The 22554-nt window shown below is 41.4% G+C and overlaps 1 protein-coding gene across 1 annotated transcript; it reads right to left on the minus strand.

Annotated features, from left to right (window-relative positions):
* Positions 1–795: 795 nt before the first annotated feature.
* USP12 (ubiquitin specific peptidase 12) lies at positions 796–21745 on the minus strand. The gene is made up of 9 exons (XM_053385932.1): positions 21430–21745; positions 12994–13074; positions 11020–11233; positions 10186–10415; positions 7744–7820; positions 7037–7120; positions 3743–3940; positions 2289–2367; positions 796–964 (listed from the first exon to the last, which is right to left on the minus strand). Exons 1-9 carry the CDS (start codon positions 21475–21477, stop codon positions 863–865), a joined length of 1113 nt encoding a protein of 370 aa, XP_053241907.1. The 5' UTR covers positions 21478–21745; the 3' UTR covers positions 796–862.
* Between the last annotated feature and the right edge of the window lie 809 nt (positions 21746–22554).

A 22554-nucleotide genomic window follows, 5' to 3' on the forward strand; every position in this document is an offset into this window, starting at 1 on the left:
AATATTTAAATCTGATATAAGCTAATATACAAAACTAGGCTCCAAAACATGTTGGAATTGAGAAGAATACAAAACCTCTAGAAGTTACAGTAATACATAAATAAAAATAAACTATAGTTATAAACCAAGTTATTCCCCATAGGGAGTTTAAAATCCCAAACTGTTACCAATTATAGAGGTACATATTACTGTAATGTAAGCTTCTTAAAAGAAGCAAAACATACTTGCCTTCTTGATTCTATTAGCTAACACCAAATTCTATTAATTTATTCTGGCCAGGAAGGCAACTGTTAGGCTAACTCTCTCTAATTAGGTGTGCGATAAACCCAGAAACTGAGCATAAATGAACAGAGAATCATTTGCACTTTTAATAACAAACAAACAAACAAACAAACAAACAAACAAACAAACAAACAAACAAACAATGTATGTCAAATTAATATTGCTTCTGTTACACTTATTTCCTGTGCAACACTGGCCAAAATTCAAAGCGTACTGAAGATCGTGAAAATATTACCACTAACTTGAATGGACTTTTGATAAAATCTTCTAGCAGAGTTTCAGCTGCTTGATAGCTAGCTCTTATGAGAGCAGCTGGCCTCTCTGTTCCCACTGAGCAATTGTCGCGGATCAGCATTCTCAGTATGACACCTGAGCAAATTAAATGAGCATGATATAAAGAGCTTAAGAAAGCCTCTCTGAAACATTAGCTTTGTTCTGTGCAAACTGTGCTACCACTCTTTTGACTCTGCATTCCTTCTCTCTCTCTTTCTCTCTCTCTCTCTGGAATTAGTATTTTCTCCTTTCCACAAATGTCAGAAAAGCAGCGATACAGGAAGTCACTTTTCACCACAGACCCATTTCAGTCCCGAGACTGATAGAAGAGGATATAACCAGACTCAGAGTTTTTTGAGATGTCCGATGTCAACCCGTAGAATTCTTCAATTGCTTGTGCATCTATTTTCTGAAATGAAATGCAGAGGATATAATTTCTGTAAAAAGAAAACCCACTCCAATTTATCTAGCATGGCTACAGCAATTCTAATTGGGGTGGGGAGAGATCAGAGTGCTGGAGCCACTGCCATATCTCAATGATAATCAACGGTCTGGGGTCTTGTCAATTCAAAACCTCCAGTGTCCCACTGCAAGACCACCCCATTTCCGGGTTTACAACTGGCTACTGCCAATGGCAGAACTACTGGTGAGAGCTTCACAACAGTTTGGGAACAGCTTGGGCCTCCACCACAGCAGAACCTCATCAGCAATGTTCCTCTCTGCTGGTGGGGGTGGGGTGGGAGGAGACAGGACTGCATGTTAGAATTCCTGATCCATGATTGCAGTCATGGGATTTTTGTCTGTCACATGACAGTGTATGTTTTGACTCCACAGAGTGGGAAGTGATGGAGACAGGATGTTTGTGTTACTGTGTTCCGTGAAGTGGGACTATTGTCCTTTGTTCTTTTGCTCTTTGCTGTCTGATGCTAGAGAGAGAGGGAGCCATGTTGCAGTGCTCTCTGTGTGTTTATATGTAAATAAAGTAGATTAGCCAAAATGCTGAGTTGCTGAGGTCTGTCACGCATGATGCACAAACTCTGCAGATCTCTAAGTGTGCCAGTGTCAGTTGGCATCGGTCGCTGTGATGTTCGGGCTGAAGAAAGCTATTGAAGCTCCCGAACAATCGACCAGGAGGGAGGGAACATGCCAGTTGGGCATGTTTCTCTGCCAGGGTCCTACTCGAGTGTAGGCTGAACTCCTGACAGTCCCCTTCCTCCAACCAACAACAGTGGGTGGGGTGGCAAGATTACAGCCTAAACTCTTATGCTCCATAACAAAGGAAAAAAGATATAAGTTAAGGGTAATAGCAAACATTTTGGGAACACATTTCTGCTAATGCAACAGGATTACCCCTTCCGCTCTCCTGCAACAGCCTACATACCCCTCAACCCTCTTGAGCAGATTTGGGGTGTGTGCAGGGGGCTGCCAGGGGCAGGGAATACATTCCATAAACTGCATTCTTACCTCTGGCTAACAAACACCATTGGCTATCCTTTTAAGATTACTACAGTAGCTGTTTGCTAGAAGGAGACACACTGAAAAAGACACTGCAAGAAAAATAATATGCAAAGGCATACTCTCTTTACTAGAAATGTTACCATGTTCTACTAGCATTGGTAACAGGTTAACAGTTTCTTTGCAAAATCTATTGTCTTGGAGATAATCTAAAAGTAAGTAGTAGACACAGAATAACTACTCTAACGTTTAGAATCTAGAATTACAGACATTCTTACCTCTACAATGTCATCATCAAAGAGTAACCAAAAATCATGACTCTTCACTATTGCAATATAGTGTCCTCTGTTAGGTCCACTGTGAAGAAGAAAGCAATTCACATTGTGGTCATCATCAACTTTAACATCATTTTTTCCTCAGAAGAAAATGTTGAAGAATTCTGACAACTACCGTATTTTTCGCCCTATAGCACGCACTTTCCCCCCCTCCAAAAATGAAGGGGAAATCTGGGTGTGTCCTATGGGACGAATGCAGGCTTTCGCTGAAGCTTGGAGAGCGAGAGGGGTCGGTGCGCACCGACCCCTCTCATTCTCCAGGCTTCAGGAAGACATCCGCAGCCTAGGCAGCCCTGTGGGAGGTCCCGCAGGGATGTCTAGGCTGCAGATAGCAGCCTGCTTCCCGGAGCGTCAGGCGCTCTGCTTTCAGGGCGCCCGGCGCTTCGGGAACACATCCGCAGCCTAGGCAGCCCTGTGGGAGGTCCCGCAGGGATGTCTAGGCTGCGGATAGGAGCCTGCTTCCCGGAGCGTTGGGCGCTCTGCTTTCAGGGCGCCCAGCGCTTTGGGAACACATCCGCAGCGTGGAGAGCCCTGCAGGAGTTCCCCGCAGGGCTCCCCACGCTGCGGATAGCAGCCTGCCACCCGGCGGGCGGGCGGGGCGCCCTGAATCAGAGCGCCCCTCGCGCCGGGAACACATCCGCAGCGTGGAGAGCCCTGCAGGAGTTCCCCGCAGGGCTCCCCACGCTGCGGATAGCAGCCTGCCGCCCTGCGCGGGGGGCACTCTGAATCAGAGCGCCCCTCGCGCCGGGCATACATCCGCAGCATGGGGAGCCCTGCAGGAGTTACCTGCAGGGCTCCCCACACTGTGGATAGCAGCCTGCCGCCCGGCGGGTGGGGCACCCTGAATCAAAGCACCCCTTGCGCTGGGCAGACATTGGCCAGCCCCACAAGCTCGGGGGACAGCAGGGAGGCGCAGCGCCACTATCCCGCTGTTCCTCGACCTGGTTCGGTTTCTCCGACCTGCTTTTTGGGGGGGAAATAAAGGGAAAAATTTTTTCCTTTATTTCCCCCCCAAAAAACTAGGTGCGTCCTATGGGACGGAGCATCCTATGGGACGAAAAATATGGTACTTCTGCTTATTTTATCTTTTAAACACAACATTTATATGAAAACAAGCTTCAAATATTGATTTTTCATAAAGAACAAGAACCAAAGAAGCAGCTACAACTAAAGAACAAGACGTGCTCCCCCCCCCCCATTTTTTGCTAATTTAATCGCTGTATAAAAACAACAACACTCAACTATGACACTTGAAGGAAACAACAAAGCTGGCACATAACTCTACATAAATTAATAGAGTCCATCAAAGGCCTATTGTTCTGATGATTTTAAAGAATGATACAATGCTATTTCACAGTAAATCAGTAGCAGGAATGTGTCACATTGTATTTTCTTACCTTCCACAGTGGACTACCACAGCCACAAGATCATACATTCTGTCGGGATTAGTGGCATCTCCTGATGTATTAAACAGCCGAAGCTCTAAGGGAAACACTACCCTGTAGGAGAGTTTTGTATATCGATGTAGCTGATCCATGTATTTAAATCTCTTCAGATGGAGAGCTAGGATCATAGGCAGCTTTTTCACTTTCATCCTGAAACAAAGTATTTATTTTAGTGTGGTCATAAATGTCCAAGATTCAACTGCATTTTAAAACCTACTTTTTTCTGGTGGTGGGCAATAGCCAATGAAGTCATATCTCACAGTAGACTTATTAAAATCAGTTGACTTAAGTATACAAATACGTTAAACAGAAATACATTCACACAGCAATTACCACTTGCTAGCTGTTGAGAATTGCGTGCCGCCGAAAGCCCATAACAATGTTTGGAAGGTGCCATAGCAATTTGGAAGGTGCCATAGAAGGTAACATGGTTGAAACCAAGCAAGTCACAAACTATTATATACAGAAGACTGAAAGCAGTTTTGAGAACTTGGAACAGAGCTTCTGAAGTAGGAACTAATTTTTATGTGTGCCAACATATTTGTGTGCCAAACTTTTTTTGTGTGTGTGTGCCAACACTGAGCCAGAAGGGGTGAGCATTTTGTGAGCATGTTCTACTCCTGTAAAACATTCCACTCCTTTGGGGCAATTTTTCACATCTTTGCAAAATAATGTAGATTGTTTGCAAGTGGGGTGTGCGTGTGCATATTAATGGAAATGGGAAGACATTCCTGAAGACATTCCCTCCTATACAATCTAGTCCTCTATACAGTACCTGACTATCTGGGGCAGCCCATTTAAAAAGCAATGCAGTGCAAATGAATAACATGCTTATGGACATCATCAATCCACACAATGGCATCAACACGCTCATTCTGCAATTCCTAGTTGGTATGCAAAAATTAAGAAAGTTCTAAAATGTTCACTAAGGAGCAGCATGTCAGAGCTTTTTGCACCCCTTAACAAACCACTTTTCACACTGAAAATCAGGCATCATTAAACTTCAGGAGTACATCACTGCTTGCAAATGCATGCTTTACTTTCCTGAAGCACAGCCATGCACTTAAAAGCAAACAAGATGAAAACAGCAATGGTTTGAACAATGAAGGTTGATGGACAGGTAATGTGAATTATTACATACAAATTTACTTTTAAAATAGTCTAAAACATGGAATACCACACTTTATAGACATTAAATTAAAAACTGAACTGAATAAATATACAAGGTTGCAATTCCAACCCTACATACCTTGGAATAGCCCCCATTAAATTCAATAGGACATTGTTCTGAGCAGACATCATTAGGACTGTGTTGCAAGTATACCAACACCAATATTTTATTTAAACTTTTAGGAACCATAGTTATTATTAACAGTTGTTGGATCCTACTGGTAAACAGTGATGGCTAAAGCAAAGGCCTTACTGCTTCATTTTATCTAGTGAACACATCCCTTGTAGAAAAATTGATATAATGTAAAAAGTAATATCATTTCTAGATTTGGAACTCAGTTTTAACCCTAGCCTCCAAAGTGAGATCTGTTTTTACTGCTTTAAAAAACCATATAGTCTTATCCCTCTGCTTTCCTCCCTTCTGATTCTCTTGCTTTATCTCCTCTTTTTCTTAAAAGTGTAATAAAACAAGCAATGGTGCTACTGGTGAGACCCACCGTGAGGTGAAGGTGAAAACCAGTTGCAGACCTAAGTAGCTAGAAATCTATCACTTCCATGGTGTAGAACTACAGCTACCGCAGACAAAAAATGCTGAGTGAATATATTCAAGGACTGATAGTTTCCTGACCCATAGAATCATAGAGTTGGAAGAGACTTTGGAGGCCATTGAGTCTAAATTCTCTACTCAGTACAGGCTCTGTAGTGCAGGATGCAACTGTGGCATACATGACAAGTGGCTGCCCAGCATCTGTTAGAATACCTCCAACAAAGGAGAGCCCCTGTTTTCCAATGCAAGTCTTTTCTATTGTATAATAGCTCTTGCCACTAGGAAGCTTCTTTGAATGCTTAGCCAAAATCCCTTTCCCTGCAGTTTCCACCCAGTGGTTCTAGTTCTGCCCTCTGGAGCAACAAAGATGTCTACTTGTCTGCATGACAACCCTTCAGATAGACATCCTTTTATCAAAACTAAAAACACTCAACTCTTACAGAAGCATCAGGTGAAATTCCACAAAAGTACTGATCAATTTAATTAATGACTTAAGCATAGATGAGAATAGTTTTATGAAATTTTAATCATCACTCGGCTAAACTGTAGCTTAAGTCATACGTCATCATCACCACGAAGAGTCAAACCTCCAAAGAAAATAATGGAAACATATATAGAAATGAAAATGTTACATAGGTAAATGAGCCACATATGCAATTTTATAAACAGAACAATTCATGTCAAAATGTCTACAGTAGCCTATGTTCTCCTATACAAGGATATAAAAATGGATCCTTTTCAGCTGGTCGGGCTTAGATTACATATAACAAAAAGCCAGAGATGGAGAACCTGTCGCCCACAGCCTAATTTCATGCAGCCTCCTCCTTTGGCAGCCTGCTCTGAGGATGAGAAAAAGCCCTTCCCCTTTTGGCTCTGGCTTCTCCCATTGCCAGCATGCAGCCCTTGAAGGGCGGGGAACGGGTTTCTCACTCCTGAAATAAGGAGGAGGGGGGAGGAGTGCAAAAAAAGAAAGCCTGATGTGGGCCATTCCCGTCATATGCCAAAGCTTATCATGACGTCCAACAATTCCCATTTCTCACACAGAATCTTTGTAAAAAAAGCTGGTTAAAGATAAGATTTTTAATCTTCTTAAAATATACAGTGCTCACCATCTCCAATGATGGATCATATCCTGATAACATCTCACATTGCTTTGTCCAGCCACTCAAGGTTGGCTGCTCCAAATAGTATTTGTCTGAATACTGGTACCATGGTAACATCTGGAGCTTGAGCCAGTGTAAGTGTATAAAATTTGCAGATGAAATACAAAAGGGAAGGGGGTAGGTGGGAAGACAGCGAAGACAATTAGGATTAGCTTTTTAGATCATATTGAAATATTAGGGGCTGAAAACGTGAGAGGCAGAAATCACGCAGTTAGGAAATTAATCCCACTGAACCTCAAGTATCTTGGTTGCTACAGAACATTTATTGGTGTTATAACCAAATTAAACTTTCAAAACACAACGTAAGGAGAAATATTTGGATAGGTTGCTAACAACTGTGAAACCTACAATATATGCTTATGGTACCTTTTGTGTGCTTCCTGTTTACTGCGACACTCTTCACAGTAATATTTATATTCACTGCACAGGGTTTCTGTATTGCTGAATCCCCTAAAATAGAAGAACAGGCATTAACGTGAAAGCCAGACCAACTCTCAACATCTTGCTTAAATGTACTGAATTTAAGCTGGCAGTGATTGACATGCCAATCCCAAAGGACAAGAAAGCCATAGCAGGTATAATGACATCTAGTAGTTCAAGTTTGGTTAATAGAGAGCGTGAAGAGCTCCATGAAAGGGAAAGGCTTGAGATTCCTAGTAGCAGTCTAAGTCAGTGCAATAAAAGATACATTTTTACCAACTTTCTCTCTTGTTAACTTGCATAGTATGGATGAATACAGAAACGTGGGAATGGCAGGCCAGGAAATTGTGTGACTCCCTTCCCTACAGAGGTGCATCTAGCATATTTGCCATATAGCTTTCAATATATGCTAAAGATGCACCTCTTTAGCCTGGCCTGTGACAGTCAAAGTATATTGTTTTGTGAGACCCACCTCTTTTGCTGAATTTATAGTGCTCTGGCTAGAATAGTATTACTTATTTTTATAATTGTAACCATTTCAGCTGATTTTATATGGGCATATTATATTCTTATAACCTCCCTGGAACTTTATGGTGAAGGGTGGGTAAGAAATCAAACAAACAAACAGTCCAAAATTTGAATATCTTCCATACCTTAAACAGTGAGTGATAGACGTGTTTTGCTCCACATCAACAGAAAGGTCTAAAAAATCTTCATCTTTACTGCTTATCTGCAATTTGGAGGGGGGGTGCAAAATAAATATTATTTCTCTGCACAAAGCACATTTTGAAATTAGGTCTCAAAGTGACCTATAAATCAAATGGTGATAAAAAGCTAATAGGGGTTTTTCAAGATGAATTACCATTTAACAGGCCATACAAGCACATTAGTAAGATGGGTTTACCATTTTCTTCTATTTACCAGTATGCAGACCAGAAAAAATGCATTTTTTCACGTTCATTTTTTTGTTTGCTTTTTGTTTTTCTTACAGCAGATACAGAAGCTTTATGAAAGATAGAATAGAATACACTGTCAAATGCCTAAGGCAACACTTGTCAGAACTTGGTTTGGAAACCTGCTGAACTCTGTACGCTCTCCAGTGAGCAAGATAAAAGCAAACGAGTTGATGAATTGGGAATATAATTTGTCTCTTATGAATATAGTCTTAACAGTATAGATATTAGTTTCTGTTCTGTAATACCCCATGTATAAATACTGACAAAAGAGCAAGTAATACAAATGGAACTGGAATCTTGATGCCTTGGTTCTGACTGGGACAACATCTGCAGATAAATTTACACAGCATTAATTGTTCTTGGCACAATAAGCATATGAATATTGGACTGCAAATTCACAGCAGCTTTCCTTTTCTGACCCTTGTTACTGAAAAGTAGACTCCATCAGTCTTTGCATTCCCAATACCAGACCTGAATCAAAGTCATGATGTATCTAAATCTATTGCTGCTACTACTTCTTTTTTAAGTACAAAAACTCTGCTAGATGTTCGTTTTGAATCGTCCAAAAAAAAAAAGAGTACTAAATTTTCTTGAAGTTAAGTTAAGAAGCACTGGGTAAAACTTGGTATGTGGCATCCTACCCAGGGGGATATTATGTAACAGCAATTTTGAAACTGGGTAGGCTAGGAGAGGTTAGGGGACAGAATGCCAGTGGTGGAGGGTCAATATCAGAGCACAATGGATATAAAAGCAGACACATACCAGCTAAGTCTTGGATAATTCATTCATTAATGAGGCACACCTCTCATTGAAAAATATGCTTACACATTGTCTGCATTAAAAGCTACATAAGATTCTCTTTGAAGTTCCATATTCAATTGTGCTTTCACGCAAGAAATGCATAACAGCACTAGAATTTTTTTATATTAGAAAGTCAGGACCCTCAAAAAATGCTGCAGTGCTCTGAATACTGCAATGCAAGGATAAAATAAATATTTAGGTTGGAGTCCTGTGTACAGAAAACTCTCCTTCTTTTAAAATAATGGTAACCAATTTTAAAAGAAAGTGCTATGCATTCTCACTTTTAGATTAGGCCTTTTAAATTCCACATTTTGACATATACCTCTGAACTTCAAATTACGTAAGTTGTCTATCCTATCATTTATGATAAGGGGCTGAGTTGCAGGTAAATAGCTATTTTGACTACCGGTTGCCTGCATTAGGAATGACAGTTCTTTAATTTCAAGGAACAAAAACTCTGAGAACTCTAGCAAAACTGAGTGTTAACATGAAATGCAAGATTCCTTTGTAAATAATTTCCCCATCTCCTTGAAGCAACTTTTTAACACATATGGCAGGAAGAGGCTTGTTGTAAATGTTTTTCTGTCCTGATCTTTGGTACATAGAGATCCTACATATTTTCCATGAAATTCTTTTGCAAAAATTGGAGGCACGCATTCTTGTTTGCAGAATTAGAGAGATCTAGGACTACTCCATCATGAAAAGAAACGTTAACATTGTTAATTTTAATAGCTGCTATTAAATGGTTAACTTTCATCAAGGTAGACTTCAAAATAAGCAGCTTCATTTTTCTCTGTGCTCAAATCCTCACACAACTGAAATCTAACACCAGTAAACCAGTTTCCTGGTTTGGATAATGTGGGAAACTCTAATTAGAGGTGCCTCACTTTGTTTGCTCACACTGTGAAGGAAGGAGTGAAAGGGCTGTGTGCGGAACGGAGGCAAAAGCCTCATTCATATTACTGCTTAATAAGCTGAGATATGATTATCTAAATGCAGTCAAAAGAGTTGTGATACACTACAGAAACAACTACAATTGATCTTAGCCAAAAGGCTGAGAAGCGAGAATGCTCCTAACCCTTCTTTTAGATTATTTTAGCCTCGTTTAGATTCTTATAGGCTTTTATACCTTATAGGCTTTTTATACCTTTTTAAACCTTCTGTTTTAATAATTTTAGCTTTCCAAAACGTTTTACAGATTTTAAATGATTGTTCCCCACCCTACTTATGCTGCTCTGTGACCATAATAAAGATTTGATTGACTGATATAGAAACAAGGATACAAAAAACACATTTGCACAATAAATGAAATCAAAGTAATCTATAGGAAATACCTACCGTTTCACAAGTAAGACATCTGGTTTCATTTGTTAACGTTCCCTGAAAAATTTCATGAACCCACGTTGGGTCTGGTGGACTGTTGTTATTTTCACTGTCAATGCTGCCATTCGGTAAACGACCGTTTTGCTTCTCTTGTTTACTCTCCTCTTGCAAAATATCGGCAACTGTATTTAGCAGATAGTTCAGGAACTCATGCGCATCTTGCTGCATATAGTTGTCAAAAAGCTCTGCAAAACAAATTAACTAGGATATAAGACGGTTGAACAAAAAGCAAGTACGTTATATCTATAGATAGACCACCTTCCAATATTATGCAAAAGAGTTTTGCAATAAACAAACTCCACTCTCCACTAGTACACATACTGGACATCATTCTGAGAATTTTAATAGTTTAAAAATACTGTTTAAGAAACATTATTGTCCTTAGGATATATGTTATGGCTGTTTTAGCATATTCTAATAAAAAGAGGCAAAGTAAGTGTAAATGATATGGCCATCAAATTTTAAATTTTACTGGAATTTTGCTGTGCATCTTAGTGATATTATGTGATTGTAAACCACCTCAATACAGGGTGACATTTAAACCTTTAAAATAAAATATTTATTGTAAGTGTGGCAAAATACAGGGTTATGCCCCCATTTAATAGGGATAATAGGGATAATACAGTACTTTAATTATCACCAGGGCGGGGTGGGGAACCATAAGTTCCATTTCTGAGTGTCAGTCCAAATTAGAAGAACAAGAATGAACAACAGAGAGACAACACCCTTTTTCTGACTCAGTAAAACTGATAAAGGTAAACGTGTCATAACAGCAGAATAAAGCATTACCATTCTCTTTCCGAAGTCTTGTTATGAACTTTTTTGGAGGTATTACTCCAACTTTTTTCTTCTGGGTGGCTATGCTGTGGAAAAGATCAGCTAAGCAAGTAAGGAGACTTTCCTTTTTTCTGGGCTGACTTTTGTATGCCAAGACTTTCTCCCGAAATGGACGACAAAAATAAAGTGCCTGAAGAACTGAATTGCAGTAGCATGTATTTCCAAACTAGAACACAAAGAAATGATCTATTAGTTCTCACTGAAAAGGAAGACTGTTTACAAAGAGAGTGGTGTGAAACAAAAGTGTATCTTAGCAAAAGTGTCTCTTACTGATTTTTGGAGACTGAAGTTTAACTTATCCATTAACTAGTGGCATATTTAACAGTCAGCAAAGTATGCACCTTTTACTGCCATCTGGCTTCTCTGTTGTACACATTTTATTTTTAGAAATATCTGACAACCAATGAATTTTCTTTCTACAATGGAAATCTATGCAGCATTAGTAAATGTTATTGTTTTGAAAATTCACCAGAAAAACTCTGGGTAATAGCTGATGTCAAATAATAGTCTAACTGAGCAATGGGGCTGCCTTTTCTCTGCCTCAGATCTGTTTTGGAGGGTCCCCCAAATTTCCAGGAAAAATGTGAGGGTCATGAGGGACACTACAGGAGGTGGAGAGGAAGGGAGAGCCCAATTCCACTTATAGAAACTGTTCCGCTCCCGGGAAGTTACATTTGGGTATAACTCTCTATGTTGTATTCTCCATTTTATAAAATGTATGCACTGTTAATGCTGTAAAATTTAAAGTTCACAGTACAAGTTCCTTGTCAAGAGGCTGATAGCTCTGTTTAGTAATGTTACATGACAGCATGAGCCATAGGCTCATGTACTTCCTCTTCCCCCTCTTCAGAGCAAGTTCCCTCTTCTTCCTTGTCAAGCTTACCTATGGTTCTATCATTACAACTACACCAATGTTTCACTTCAAATTTTGGCTTAGCTGGGAGTTCTATTAGGGTCAAACAAGGTTAGAGTTGGTGCAAAAGTAACCATGAATCACTGTTAAGGTCACTAACATAAGGGAATTATTGCTAGAAAGAGAAAAGAGAAATGTGTGAGGGCCCGCAGCGTTATATGCGCCAAGATCACCGCAGAAACATGGGGTTGTGTTTTTTTTAATGGGGCGGGAAACAGAGAACCCATATATCACTATTTTAAGTTTTGAAAGCCATACAGTCTACCAGCTGTTTGAGGCATCTTTTAAACAGGTCCAACTCCCAGTCAATTAAACAACTGCAATGAATATTATATGATTGTCCTTTTGATCTAATGCATCAACTACAAACATAAGAATACAAGGTTTCAGTCCAATTAAGATAGGAGTTTTGCTTGTTGGCTGCTTTTAATTTTTAGTTTAAAGATATCCTAATGCCATTGTTTCCAGCTTCAGCAAATCCTCTTAACTTTAACTCCAATATACCGTGAACATGCACCATGGACACCCAGCACACTGCATATAGTTCTCTGCATATTCTGAGTGGACACTCAGGCTGGCACAAATGGCAGGCATTGGCTAGCGTCACAACTGGCTCTCATGAACAATGAGAGACCTAGGATATACCTCTCCTGAGGCTGTATGTACATTGCAAAAAAGGAAACTACCAGAGATGGGCAAGCTGTCTTTCAGGGACTCTTCTTCACTTTCACTCACCTTCTCATTGCGTAACCCCTACCAGGCTTCCTAGGAATCCTAGGATTCTCCATAACAGTTTAAAACACTGCTCTTGCACTTAGTTTAGAGTCTGAACTTAAGTCTGAATAAAGATTGAATATATTTTTCCACTCAAAATAAAAAACACGTTTAATCAAGTACTAGAGAGATTTTATAATTTCTTTATGTCCAGAATTTGTGTAGCCCTAAGGCACAGGCAAGCAACTTCTTTCATATACATTTACTTTCTTTCAAAATAAGTAATATCTGCAACTTACATTTACTAAACCAAAATAATGCTCATTGACTGGAAACTGTTCCGGACCAATTTCTTTCTCCAAGGCCGAGGCATTAGCGCCCTAGAGGGAGGGAAAAACACACACCAGTAATTACCATGACCTGTTCTATGGCACAGTTTACCCATGCAGGCAAATTAGGCAAAGGGTTTGCTTAAGAACAACTAAAGGAGGATGCCCAAAACAAGAATACAACCAGCGATGCAAGTTTCTCTGTACATACAACAGTATGCCTGTGCATGTTGAGCTGACAACTGATATACTAGTTTGTAACACTAACAAACAGTACTTCTGTTTGTTACTTCTTCACACAACACATAGTTGCTGTTGTTTTTAATTTGTTTACAGTATTTATAGCCTGCTCTTCATTATTTTCAATCTCAGAATTGGGGAAAAAGTAATAAAAACAGAGAAAAACAATATACCAAAATTACAAATCCTATAAACAGGTCTGACAAACAATGTATTAACAAATCTGCCATAAGACAAACAAGCGAGACTACAATGACAAAAATTTAAATTTCCACTTTAACCAGATGCCTGGGTTAAAAAAAACACAGAACACTTTCAAATAGATTAAACCACCAATGGTTTTAGCAGCAGCTCCCATGTCATTTTTCACTTACGGCAACGTACTCACTCCCCCTCTTTCTCTCACACAAAGAGAGCTAAAGGTCAGAAATTATACTAGAAATGCAAACCTGCGATGGCAGGCACATTATCATTAAGCCATAAAACATAATATAATATTGCAGCCTGCTGCTATTAGGATAGAAGGAAGACAGAGAAGCCAAACTAGTTTACCAGGTAACATGCTAGCAGTTCCCCAGCTGCTCCAGAATCTTGTTTAAGTGACCCAGGCCAGTAACTACACTCTGAAATTAAAATGGTTTAAAATGGAGCATGCCTTTAATATTTATTTATCTAAGTTATTAGTTCTTGGTTAGCTAAAGCTAGCTGCTGTCCAGCGTGTTTAAGGACATCTGAAGGATCATTATGTTTTGAGAGATCAATATGGGAGGGAAGAAGCCAAGCTCATAGCTGCGGAAGCCTGACACATTACTAAATGTATGGAGGGAATCCTCACAATTCTACTCCACACTAAAGCGTTATAGAGTCAGTTTTAACTAGAAGGGCTGAAAATTAAAGGCATCCATGCTCATTTTTGAAGGTTGTAGCACATTATTGGAATCGTGATGTTTAAAAATAAAGATCCTGCACATGTTAGTTATACGAATGCAAAAATTAGCTGATCTTTACATTGCTCATTGACTTGATAACATGCATCTGTTCCTCGGACTTATGCCTGTCTTGACAAATTTGTGAATATAGTCCAGCACTTACAAGGACTTCTTGGATTAGTTAAACATACTCAAGTATAAGCAAAAACCTTAGGCATGGCTATTGAGAAGCCCTGGTATGTTTAATGTTGCTCTTTCTTACATTTGTATAGGACTCCAGGTTAAATTTTATGGTAAAGGACTAAGTAGCATTAATTTGCACACCCATCATTTCTGACATTAACTACCAGGATAACATCCTAGTACTAATCTCCTTCCATTTTTATGTATAACTGGAATTAATATACTTAAATTTACTTAAATATTTAAATATAGTCATGACGGAGGAAGTAGCAACACAAGAATGTGATTCAATTCCTATTGATGACCTTACTGCCAAGATTTTCTTTATTAAATGAATGCATGCTCCTCTGTAGGATGGATAAACAGTTTTGCAATTATGGATCCAACATTTCACATTGAAATCTTTTATGAAGTCACTGGTTTAAAAATACAAAGAGTTCAGAGATCATAATTCTGCTTGAACCTTTACCAATGGTTGACTAAAGTGACATTGGTTGTCTTTTGAGGAGACTTACAGGGAGATTCTAACTGATGAATGAACTTTGTACAGGTTGCCCTATTTAAAATGTATGGAAATATACTTTTTCAACAAAGCACATGATGGGCTTCATAATTAAGTGCATAATCACAATGTCAAAGTATACAGAAGAAGATCAGTAAAACAGAAAATGTATTATGTCGTGAACATAAAACTATTCAATCTACAATGTGACAACTTGCCTGATGGTACTGATTAAACCTGTTGCATTCAGCAAGGGATGTCAAGGGATGGTGAATTTAATATGATTGGGTGGTTTGTTTCCCTGGGGTGGTCTGAGTTGCTAGGATACTGACAGAGGAAAAACAAAATGGAAATCTATTACCCAGCTGAGAACCCCCTCTCACAGTAACACTTCGTATTATCTTCTATCTGCTGTAAGCTACTTTGGGAGCCAATTTTTGGTTCAAAGCAGCTTGAAAATATAAAAAAACCTATTAGCATTTGTACAGATAATTGGTTTTTGAAGAGTGTATTCACCATTATACCCCTTTTAAGGTTGCACTTCCCTTGCACACATGGGGAGTTTCCCAGCTTACAAACCTACTTCCTGATTAGTGCTAAGCTTAGTTTGTCAACTTCAGACTTAATGGCAATCAATGATTATATCAAGCCATTGAAGCCAGAGGAGAATCTGAGTGCTAGTCTTTACTGCTATCCCACTTAATGTTATCGGAAGATTTGACAGGAAGGTTTCCGGGGGGCGGGTATGATTATTCTTTTTTCCTGAGTTTTTACAATTTTAATGGCTGGGTCAGTCCATTTCATACTCTCTCTTTGGCTAGCAGCAATGGGCTGTGCTTGATTATTAAGATTAGGTCACCCTTCACCAGGCCTTTGATTCTATCCCTAGGTTTTAGAGATATTTATAGGGGAAATGGTTATGTTCATTTGGCCTCATTTCCTTTACACTCCTTCTGGCTCTAGGGTGGGTTTGTTTTCTCTGATGATGTATCTCAATATTTGACATATTGGCTGCTGTGTTGTGCTTTCTTATCCACTTGTAATTTATTCATTTTGGAAAGGCAGGCTGGATATCACACTTTGTACCCAGCTCTACCTCTCTTTCAAATCAGAAACAGTGAAGGCGGTGAAGGTCCTGTGTGAGTGTCTGGAGGATGGATGGTGGCTAACAGATTGAGGCTGAATCCTGACAAGACAGAAGTACTCTTTTTGGGGGACAGGAAGCGGGCAGGTGTGGAGGACTCCCTGGTCCTGAATGGGGTAACTGTGCCGCTGAAGGACCAGGTGCCCAGCCTGGGAGTCAGTCTGGACTCACAGCTGTCCATGGAGGCGCAGGTCAATTCTGTGTCCAGGGCAGCTGTTTATCAGCTCCATCTGGTATGCAGGCTGAGACCCTACCTGCCCGTGGACTGTCTCGCCAGAGTGGTGCATGCTCTAGTTATCTCTTGCTTGGACTACTGCAATGCGCTCTATGTGGGGCTACCTTTGAAGGTGACCCTGAAACTACAACTAATCCAGAATGCGGCAGCTAAACTGGTGACTGGGAGCAGCCGCTGAGACCATAACACCAGTCTTGAAAGATCTATACTGGCTCCCAGTACATTTCCGAGCACAATTCAAAGTATTGGTGCTGACCTTTAAAGCCCTAAACGGCCTCGGTCCAGTATACCTGAAGGAGCGTCTCCACCCCCATCGTACTGCCCGGATACTGAGGTCCAGTGCCGATGGCCTTCTGGTGGTTCCCTCGCTGCGAGAAGCCAAGTTACAGGGAACCAGGCAGAGGGCCTTCTCAGTAGTGGCACCCGCCCTGTGGAACGCCCTCCCACCAGATGTCAAAGAGAAAAACAACTACCAGACTTTTAGAAGACATCTGAAGGCAGCCCTGTTTAGGGAAGCTTATAATGTTTAACAGACTATTGTATTTTAATATTCTGCTGGAAGCTGCCTAGAGTGGCTGGGGAAACCCAGCCAGATGGGAGGGATAAAAATATATTATTATTATTATTATTATTATTATTATTATTATTATTACTACTACTACATGTGATTTAATTGCTTTCTTCAACACAAGCTGGCAGCATTATTTAATGATATATGAACACTACCAGATCACATACAAAACCTTTAAAGTTCCCTGTTTCGAACCAATCTCAGAAGTCAAAGAACCTTATTGTTCCCATACAAAGATTGAACTATTCTCACAGTGGAGAGCAAACTTGCATAACCTCTGGTCTGGGTAATCAGATTCAGCGCCCTCTCCTACCAGGATGCTTAATCAGCCATAGATACTTGCTTAGTATGCCTCTTATTAGCACACAGGGCAAAGGCTAAACTACAGTGTTGTTTTAGGAGTAAAGCAGCCCTGCCACAGACCTGATCTAGATCTCCTCTTAAGAAAAAATCAAACCACGAAAACCTATGCAAATCTATGCATTTAACTTAATATGTAGCTGGGCTTTGAAAAGAAAAATGTCAAGTATAAGTTTAAGTGAGGAGAAAAGAGTAGAGCTATCTGTCATTGTCCAATGCATTCATTGCAAATCTACTATCCATTGCATTTACCTCATGATGCTCAGCCCAACCAAGGGTTGTCACAGCAGCATACAAAACCAGAAATCTAGAAGCATTTTAATATTCATTATCTAAAACCAGCAACATTTAAAATCAGATTTTTAAAACACTTCTGCTATTCACCAGTATTTGTATACCCTTGTGGCAGAACCTGATTTGTGGAACTGCCTTCTCAAAGAGGGTTGTGGGGCACCATCTTTATTCTCTTTTCAGTGCTAAATGAAAACTTTACACGTTTTTTTCATACTGCCATGTTTTTTTTATTGTCACATTACTGTATTTCATCTCTTAAGTTGCAATGTTGCTCTGAAATGCGTTAATAAGTATATAGGTAAAGGGACTCCTGACCATTAGGTCCAGTCGCGGACGACTGTGGGGTTGCGGCACTCATCTCGCTTTATTGGCCAAGGGAGCCGGCGTGCAGCTTCCGGGTCATGTGGCCAGCATGACTAAGCTGCTTCTGGTGAACCAGAGCAGCTCACGGAAACGCCGTTTACCTTCCCGCTGGAGCGGTACCTATTTATCTACTTGCACTCTGACGTGCTTTCAAACTGCTAGGTTGGCAGGAGCAGGGACTGAGCAACAGAAGCTCACCCCGTCGCGGGGATTCGAACTGCCAACCTTCTGATCGGCAAGCCCTAGACTCTGTGGTTTAACCCACAGCGCCACCTGCATCCCTATTATAAGTATATAATAGTATATAAAAAGATACGACATTCAGTCTAGAAATCTGCAGCACTGTACAGTTGTCAGAAATGTCAACAGGCAGATTCAGGATAGATGCTGTTCCAAACAAAAAAATAAAATATGATGGCAGCAAATATTGTGCCAGAATAATGACTGATAACAGTGAACTACTCACCTGCTACTAACATCCCATAGCGTCAGTATTAGAACTATCCCAATGAATTTTGTGGCAATGCAATTAAATAATTAGAAATTTTGATAATGTCTTAATCAGTATTTCATCCTACTAAAGAATTAAAACACTGTTGCTCTACACTCCTGTTCTACTAATTTTATTATTGGTTGGTTTTGTGGTTGCAGTTTTATGATTTTAATGACTGTGTGTTTTGTTTTTAACTGTGAAATTTTTGTAACCCACCCAAAGACTATATGCTGAAGCGCAGGCTATAAGTTTAAATGAATAAATGCGCAACTAGTGCCTAGCACTAACTTGCATATCGGAACTCTGAAAACAGATACTGTGACAAAAGATAAGAGACGGAAAATAACTATAAATGTATTGTGGTGATACATCAGAGTGGTTCAAAATTCCATTTTATTAGGTTCACAGCTCTGCTTAGTACATAAATACTTTACTGCAAGTTTAACTGTTTCTCACATTACGAGCCTTTCATCAGTTCAGCACCCACTGGTAAGTATACATGTTTTCGCTGTCCCTCTTCCTTTATTTTCAAAATATTTTCCCCCTTATGTTATGAAAGAATATCACAAATTCTCATTCCAATGCCTTTTGAGCACTTTTTTTTTGTCTTGGAAGGATATGTGCTTGTATCTCCTGACCCACAATCACTAGATACTCAACTTCCATGAGAAAAAAGCAGCTAATGCACATATCATTTGTCTCACGTTTCTTCTTTTCCAGTAAAGACTGAGCATAGTATAATGGCATCACATTGTATGTATGGGGGTGGGGCTGAATAAAGCAGTCAAAAGGCATCTGTGCCTAATGTATTCTTGTAGAGCCCATCTTGCTAAGGCACATGGGCATCTACTGAGGAATAGCAACACAGGAGATTAAAAAGACCCCCCTGCTAATATGTAGGCATGTCAACTACAGGAAGAGGTGATGGCTAAAGACAAAAAAAGAAAAGGAGAGAGATAGGTATGCACAGTAAGAGAAAGAACAAGGGCTTTGTGGAAAACACCAAAAACTATGAAAACTTGGATAAAGGGGAGAAGGAAGTAATTTGAGATTGGGGGAAAGGAAGGACGTACTGTAGTCTTTAAAGCAGAGACTACATCCTACAGGCTACTTTTTTCAGCAGGAGGGCTGCACTGAGGGCTGGCCACCCATCTGAGACCTACATATCAAGAATGGAAGTGATCAGAGTGGCATGGTCAATAAATGCATGAGCATGCGTACACACAAACACTTACCATATATACAACAGATGCCCACACAAACACACAGCCAGACATTCACACATTCAGACAGGCAGGCAGACAAGTGGGGGGGGGTCACAGTATTTCTGCTTCTATTCCATTACTGTGCTGAGGAGCAAAAATTGATTCAGAAGTCTTCTTACTTTGTAAATGTGCCTATTCTCCTTCCCATTGCAAGAAAGTCTTAGGGCTCAGGAAACAGGACGAAGTTAACTTTCTTGCTTCCAAAACTCTGAGGCTTTCTTGCCATAAACACCTCACTATAAGAAGATGTGCATTTAAGTTCAGGCAGAAATGTCCACTTTTGAGGACATCCCAAAGCAATATAGGGGGAACATTACAGCACTTTAGCAGAGTTGTTTTTTAAAAAAAATCAGTTGCCAAATTACTCAGGTCCAGGGGAGCCACAACAAAACCCTTGGGAGGACAGGGGCCAGCCTGTTCGAAAGAAAGATGTCACTAGCCACTTCAATGCAAACTCCAATACTATGATTCTCACAGACCTGTGGGGCTGAGGCTGATAACTACTACAAACCAACTGGGCCCAGATAAGGCAACATTTGCAGTCTTCTGCAGAATGGTGACATATCTTTTGGCAAGAGATTTCCTGTTTGCTTTGCTCCTACCTTCTAAAAGGCTTCTATGTCAAAAGGGAAATAGTATCAAGTTTCCCCACTCTTAAAGTAAACAGTTAAGGATTTTAAGGTGAGAAAAGTCCAGTCAGCACACTTAACAGATTATGAATAAAAATCCACATGTGCTAAGAAGAATGTCCTCCTTGAGGGGGCTTTTTAATTTACTCAAGCCGTCTGTATTTGAAAGCCTCATTTGCTACTCTCTTTCATAGCTACTTAAATGAGCCACACGTCAAAGTATGCCAGTGTTGACATCAATGTTGTGCCCTCTAAAGCTGATTAACAGCGGTCTTGATCCTGTCCTGCTTTCCCAAGTAATTAAAGCATAAGGAAATGAAACCTATGTGGAAAGAAAGCCTTAGGAAGAGGAAGCTGAATATTCAAATGAATACGTTGACAGGCAGGACACTCAACCTGCCGGATGAAGCAAGCTCTTAGCCCACAAGAGCTTATGCCACAATGTGTTAGCCTTTTAAAAACACAGGATACCTCGCTTTTGGTGCAACACGCCAGTTACCACACCAGAGTGCTTTAATTTGCATGAGGAAAAGCACCCTCCTCTCTTGAAGCTCTATGTTTTTAAGTTGCATTCATTCAACTTGTTTTTATTATTGCTTGTTAGCCACCCTGAGCCCGGCCTTGGCTGGGGAGGGCGGGGTATAAATAAAAATTATTATTATTATTATTATTATTATTATTTACTGCCTTCATAGGAGCTACTCATATCCTGCTGTGCCAACACTCCTCTCTATAGAGTCCTACCTTGAGACCCACCTCCAAAATCTTTGCCCGCGCACCCATTTCCACACCTTTTTCGTTTTAAGGGGCTCACTCGTCCAGCTCACTCATCGTTCCTGATCCGCCTCCAGGTCATGATCCAGCAGCCCAACCCCCCGCACGTTTCTGCTTTAAGGTTTGCCCCAAAGCAGCAGCCACCCTAATCCAGGTTCCTAATCCAGGGTGGGCCTCACCCCCGGCATAAAACGTCTACTCGAGCGGAAATACCCTCCCGCCGCCGCCCCTTCAGGCAGGGAGGTGCACCCGGTGGCCTCCCGTCCCCTCTCGGCACACGCCCTCAGGCCACTTCGGAGCCCAGCTCGAGGCGCTCCCTCTCCCCTGGGGGACTCCTCACGCCGCCGCCGCCATCACCACACAGGGCAGCCGAACATGGGCGGAAGGGGAGATAGCAGCGCCCACCCCTCCGCCCGCTCCTCACCATGGTACAGATGGAGGCGAATTTGGAGACTGTCATTAGGATTTCCATCCGCGCAGCGCCATCTTCCACCCAATCACACGTCGAGGCGAGCCGGGGGAGTTTCCCACCGGAGGAGGAGGGGAAGGGGAAGGAAAAAAAGAAGACCCGGGCGCCGCCCCCAAGCAACGGCTGAGGGAGAGCGGGATGCCTCCGCCCCCCTCCGGCCTCCCCGAGAGCTCCGCCCGCCTGACGAAACGACCCGTAAGCAGTTCCAACCGCCGAGACAGACGACGGTGGGCGGGGGGGGTGACGGAGGGCACGCGCTGCGTCCGCTCGCCTTGCCCTCAGCACTCAACCAACCGCCCTTCTCCGCGCGCCGCCGCCGCGCAGCCTCTTCCGCCCGCACGAGCCCCGCTGCCCCTACTACGGCTTGCTACCCGGAACCGTAGCGCCGTAGTCTCGCAGGCCCCCAAGAGCGCAGCCAATCCGCTTTCCCTGATCAGCGCGAGAGCACGCCGGCTGCCTCTCCGTGGCTCCCCGAGGTCCTAGCGCTAGACGTCAAATAGTTTTTATTTTGGGGTGGTTCCCCCCCTCCTCGCTCTTGCTGTTCGTGGTTAATACGCGTCTTTCTCTCGTACACGCGCGCAGGTGATGCGTTGTGTGTTTTAGGCTCCTGAGATCACGAAACAAGAGAGGGTAGTAGTAGGTATGTTAAGTGTTTCTGCAGCGGGAGCAAGCGTAGCGTAATGAGATAGTTGCAGCCATGCTCCCCACCCCGCTCCAGCTGCCACACCCTTTCTAAGATTATGCAAGCTTCGAAGGTTATACAGTAAGTTTATAATTATACAGTAATAATTAAGGATACATTGCAGCGATTATTGCAGATCCCTGTGGGTTGACTTTCATCTAGATATATACCGTTTTATGCGCTCATAACATGGGCAAACGGTTTGGGAGAGCTCCAATATATTCATTAGGTTGCGTTTTCCGTGACATTCCAGTAAATTCAACACAGTTCTCTTGGAATGGAAGCGCCTGGTGTTTTCAGGTTCCCTAAATGCTTGGCTTTGAAGCACACAGTGACTAAAAAGCTCTCTTTTCATGTTGGTTTGGCGGCTCTAGGACCCCGGGGAGAGGGATGCTGCA

This window comes from Podarcis raffonei, chromosome 4 (genome assembly GCF_027172205.1).
Source record: "Podarcis raffonei isolate rPodRaf1 chromosome 4, rPodRaf1.pri, whole genome shotgun sequence".
Lineage (NCBI taxonomy): Eukaryota > Metazoa > Chordata > Lepidosauria > Squamata > Lacertidae > Podarcis > Podarcis raffonei.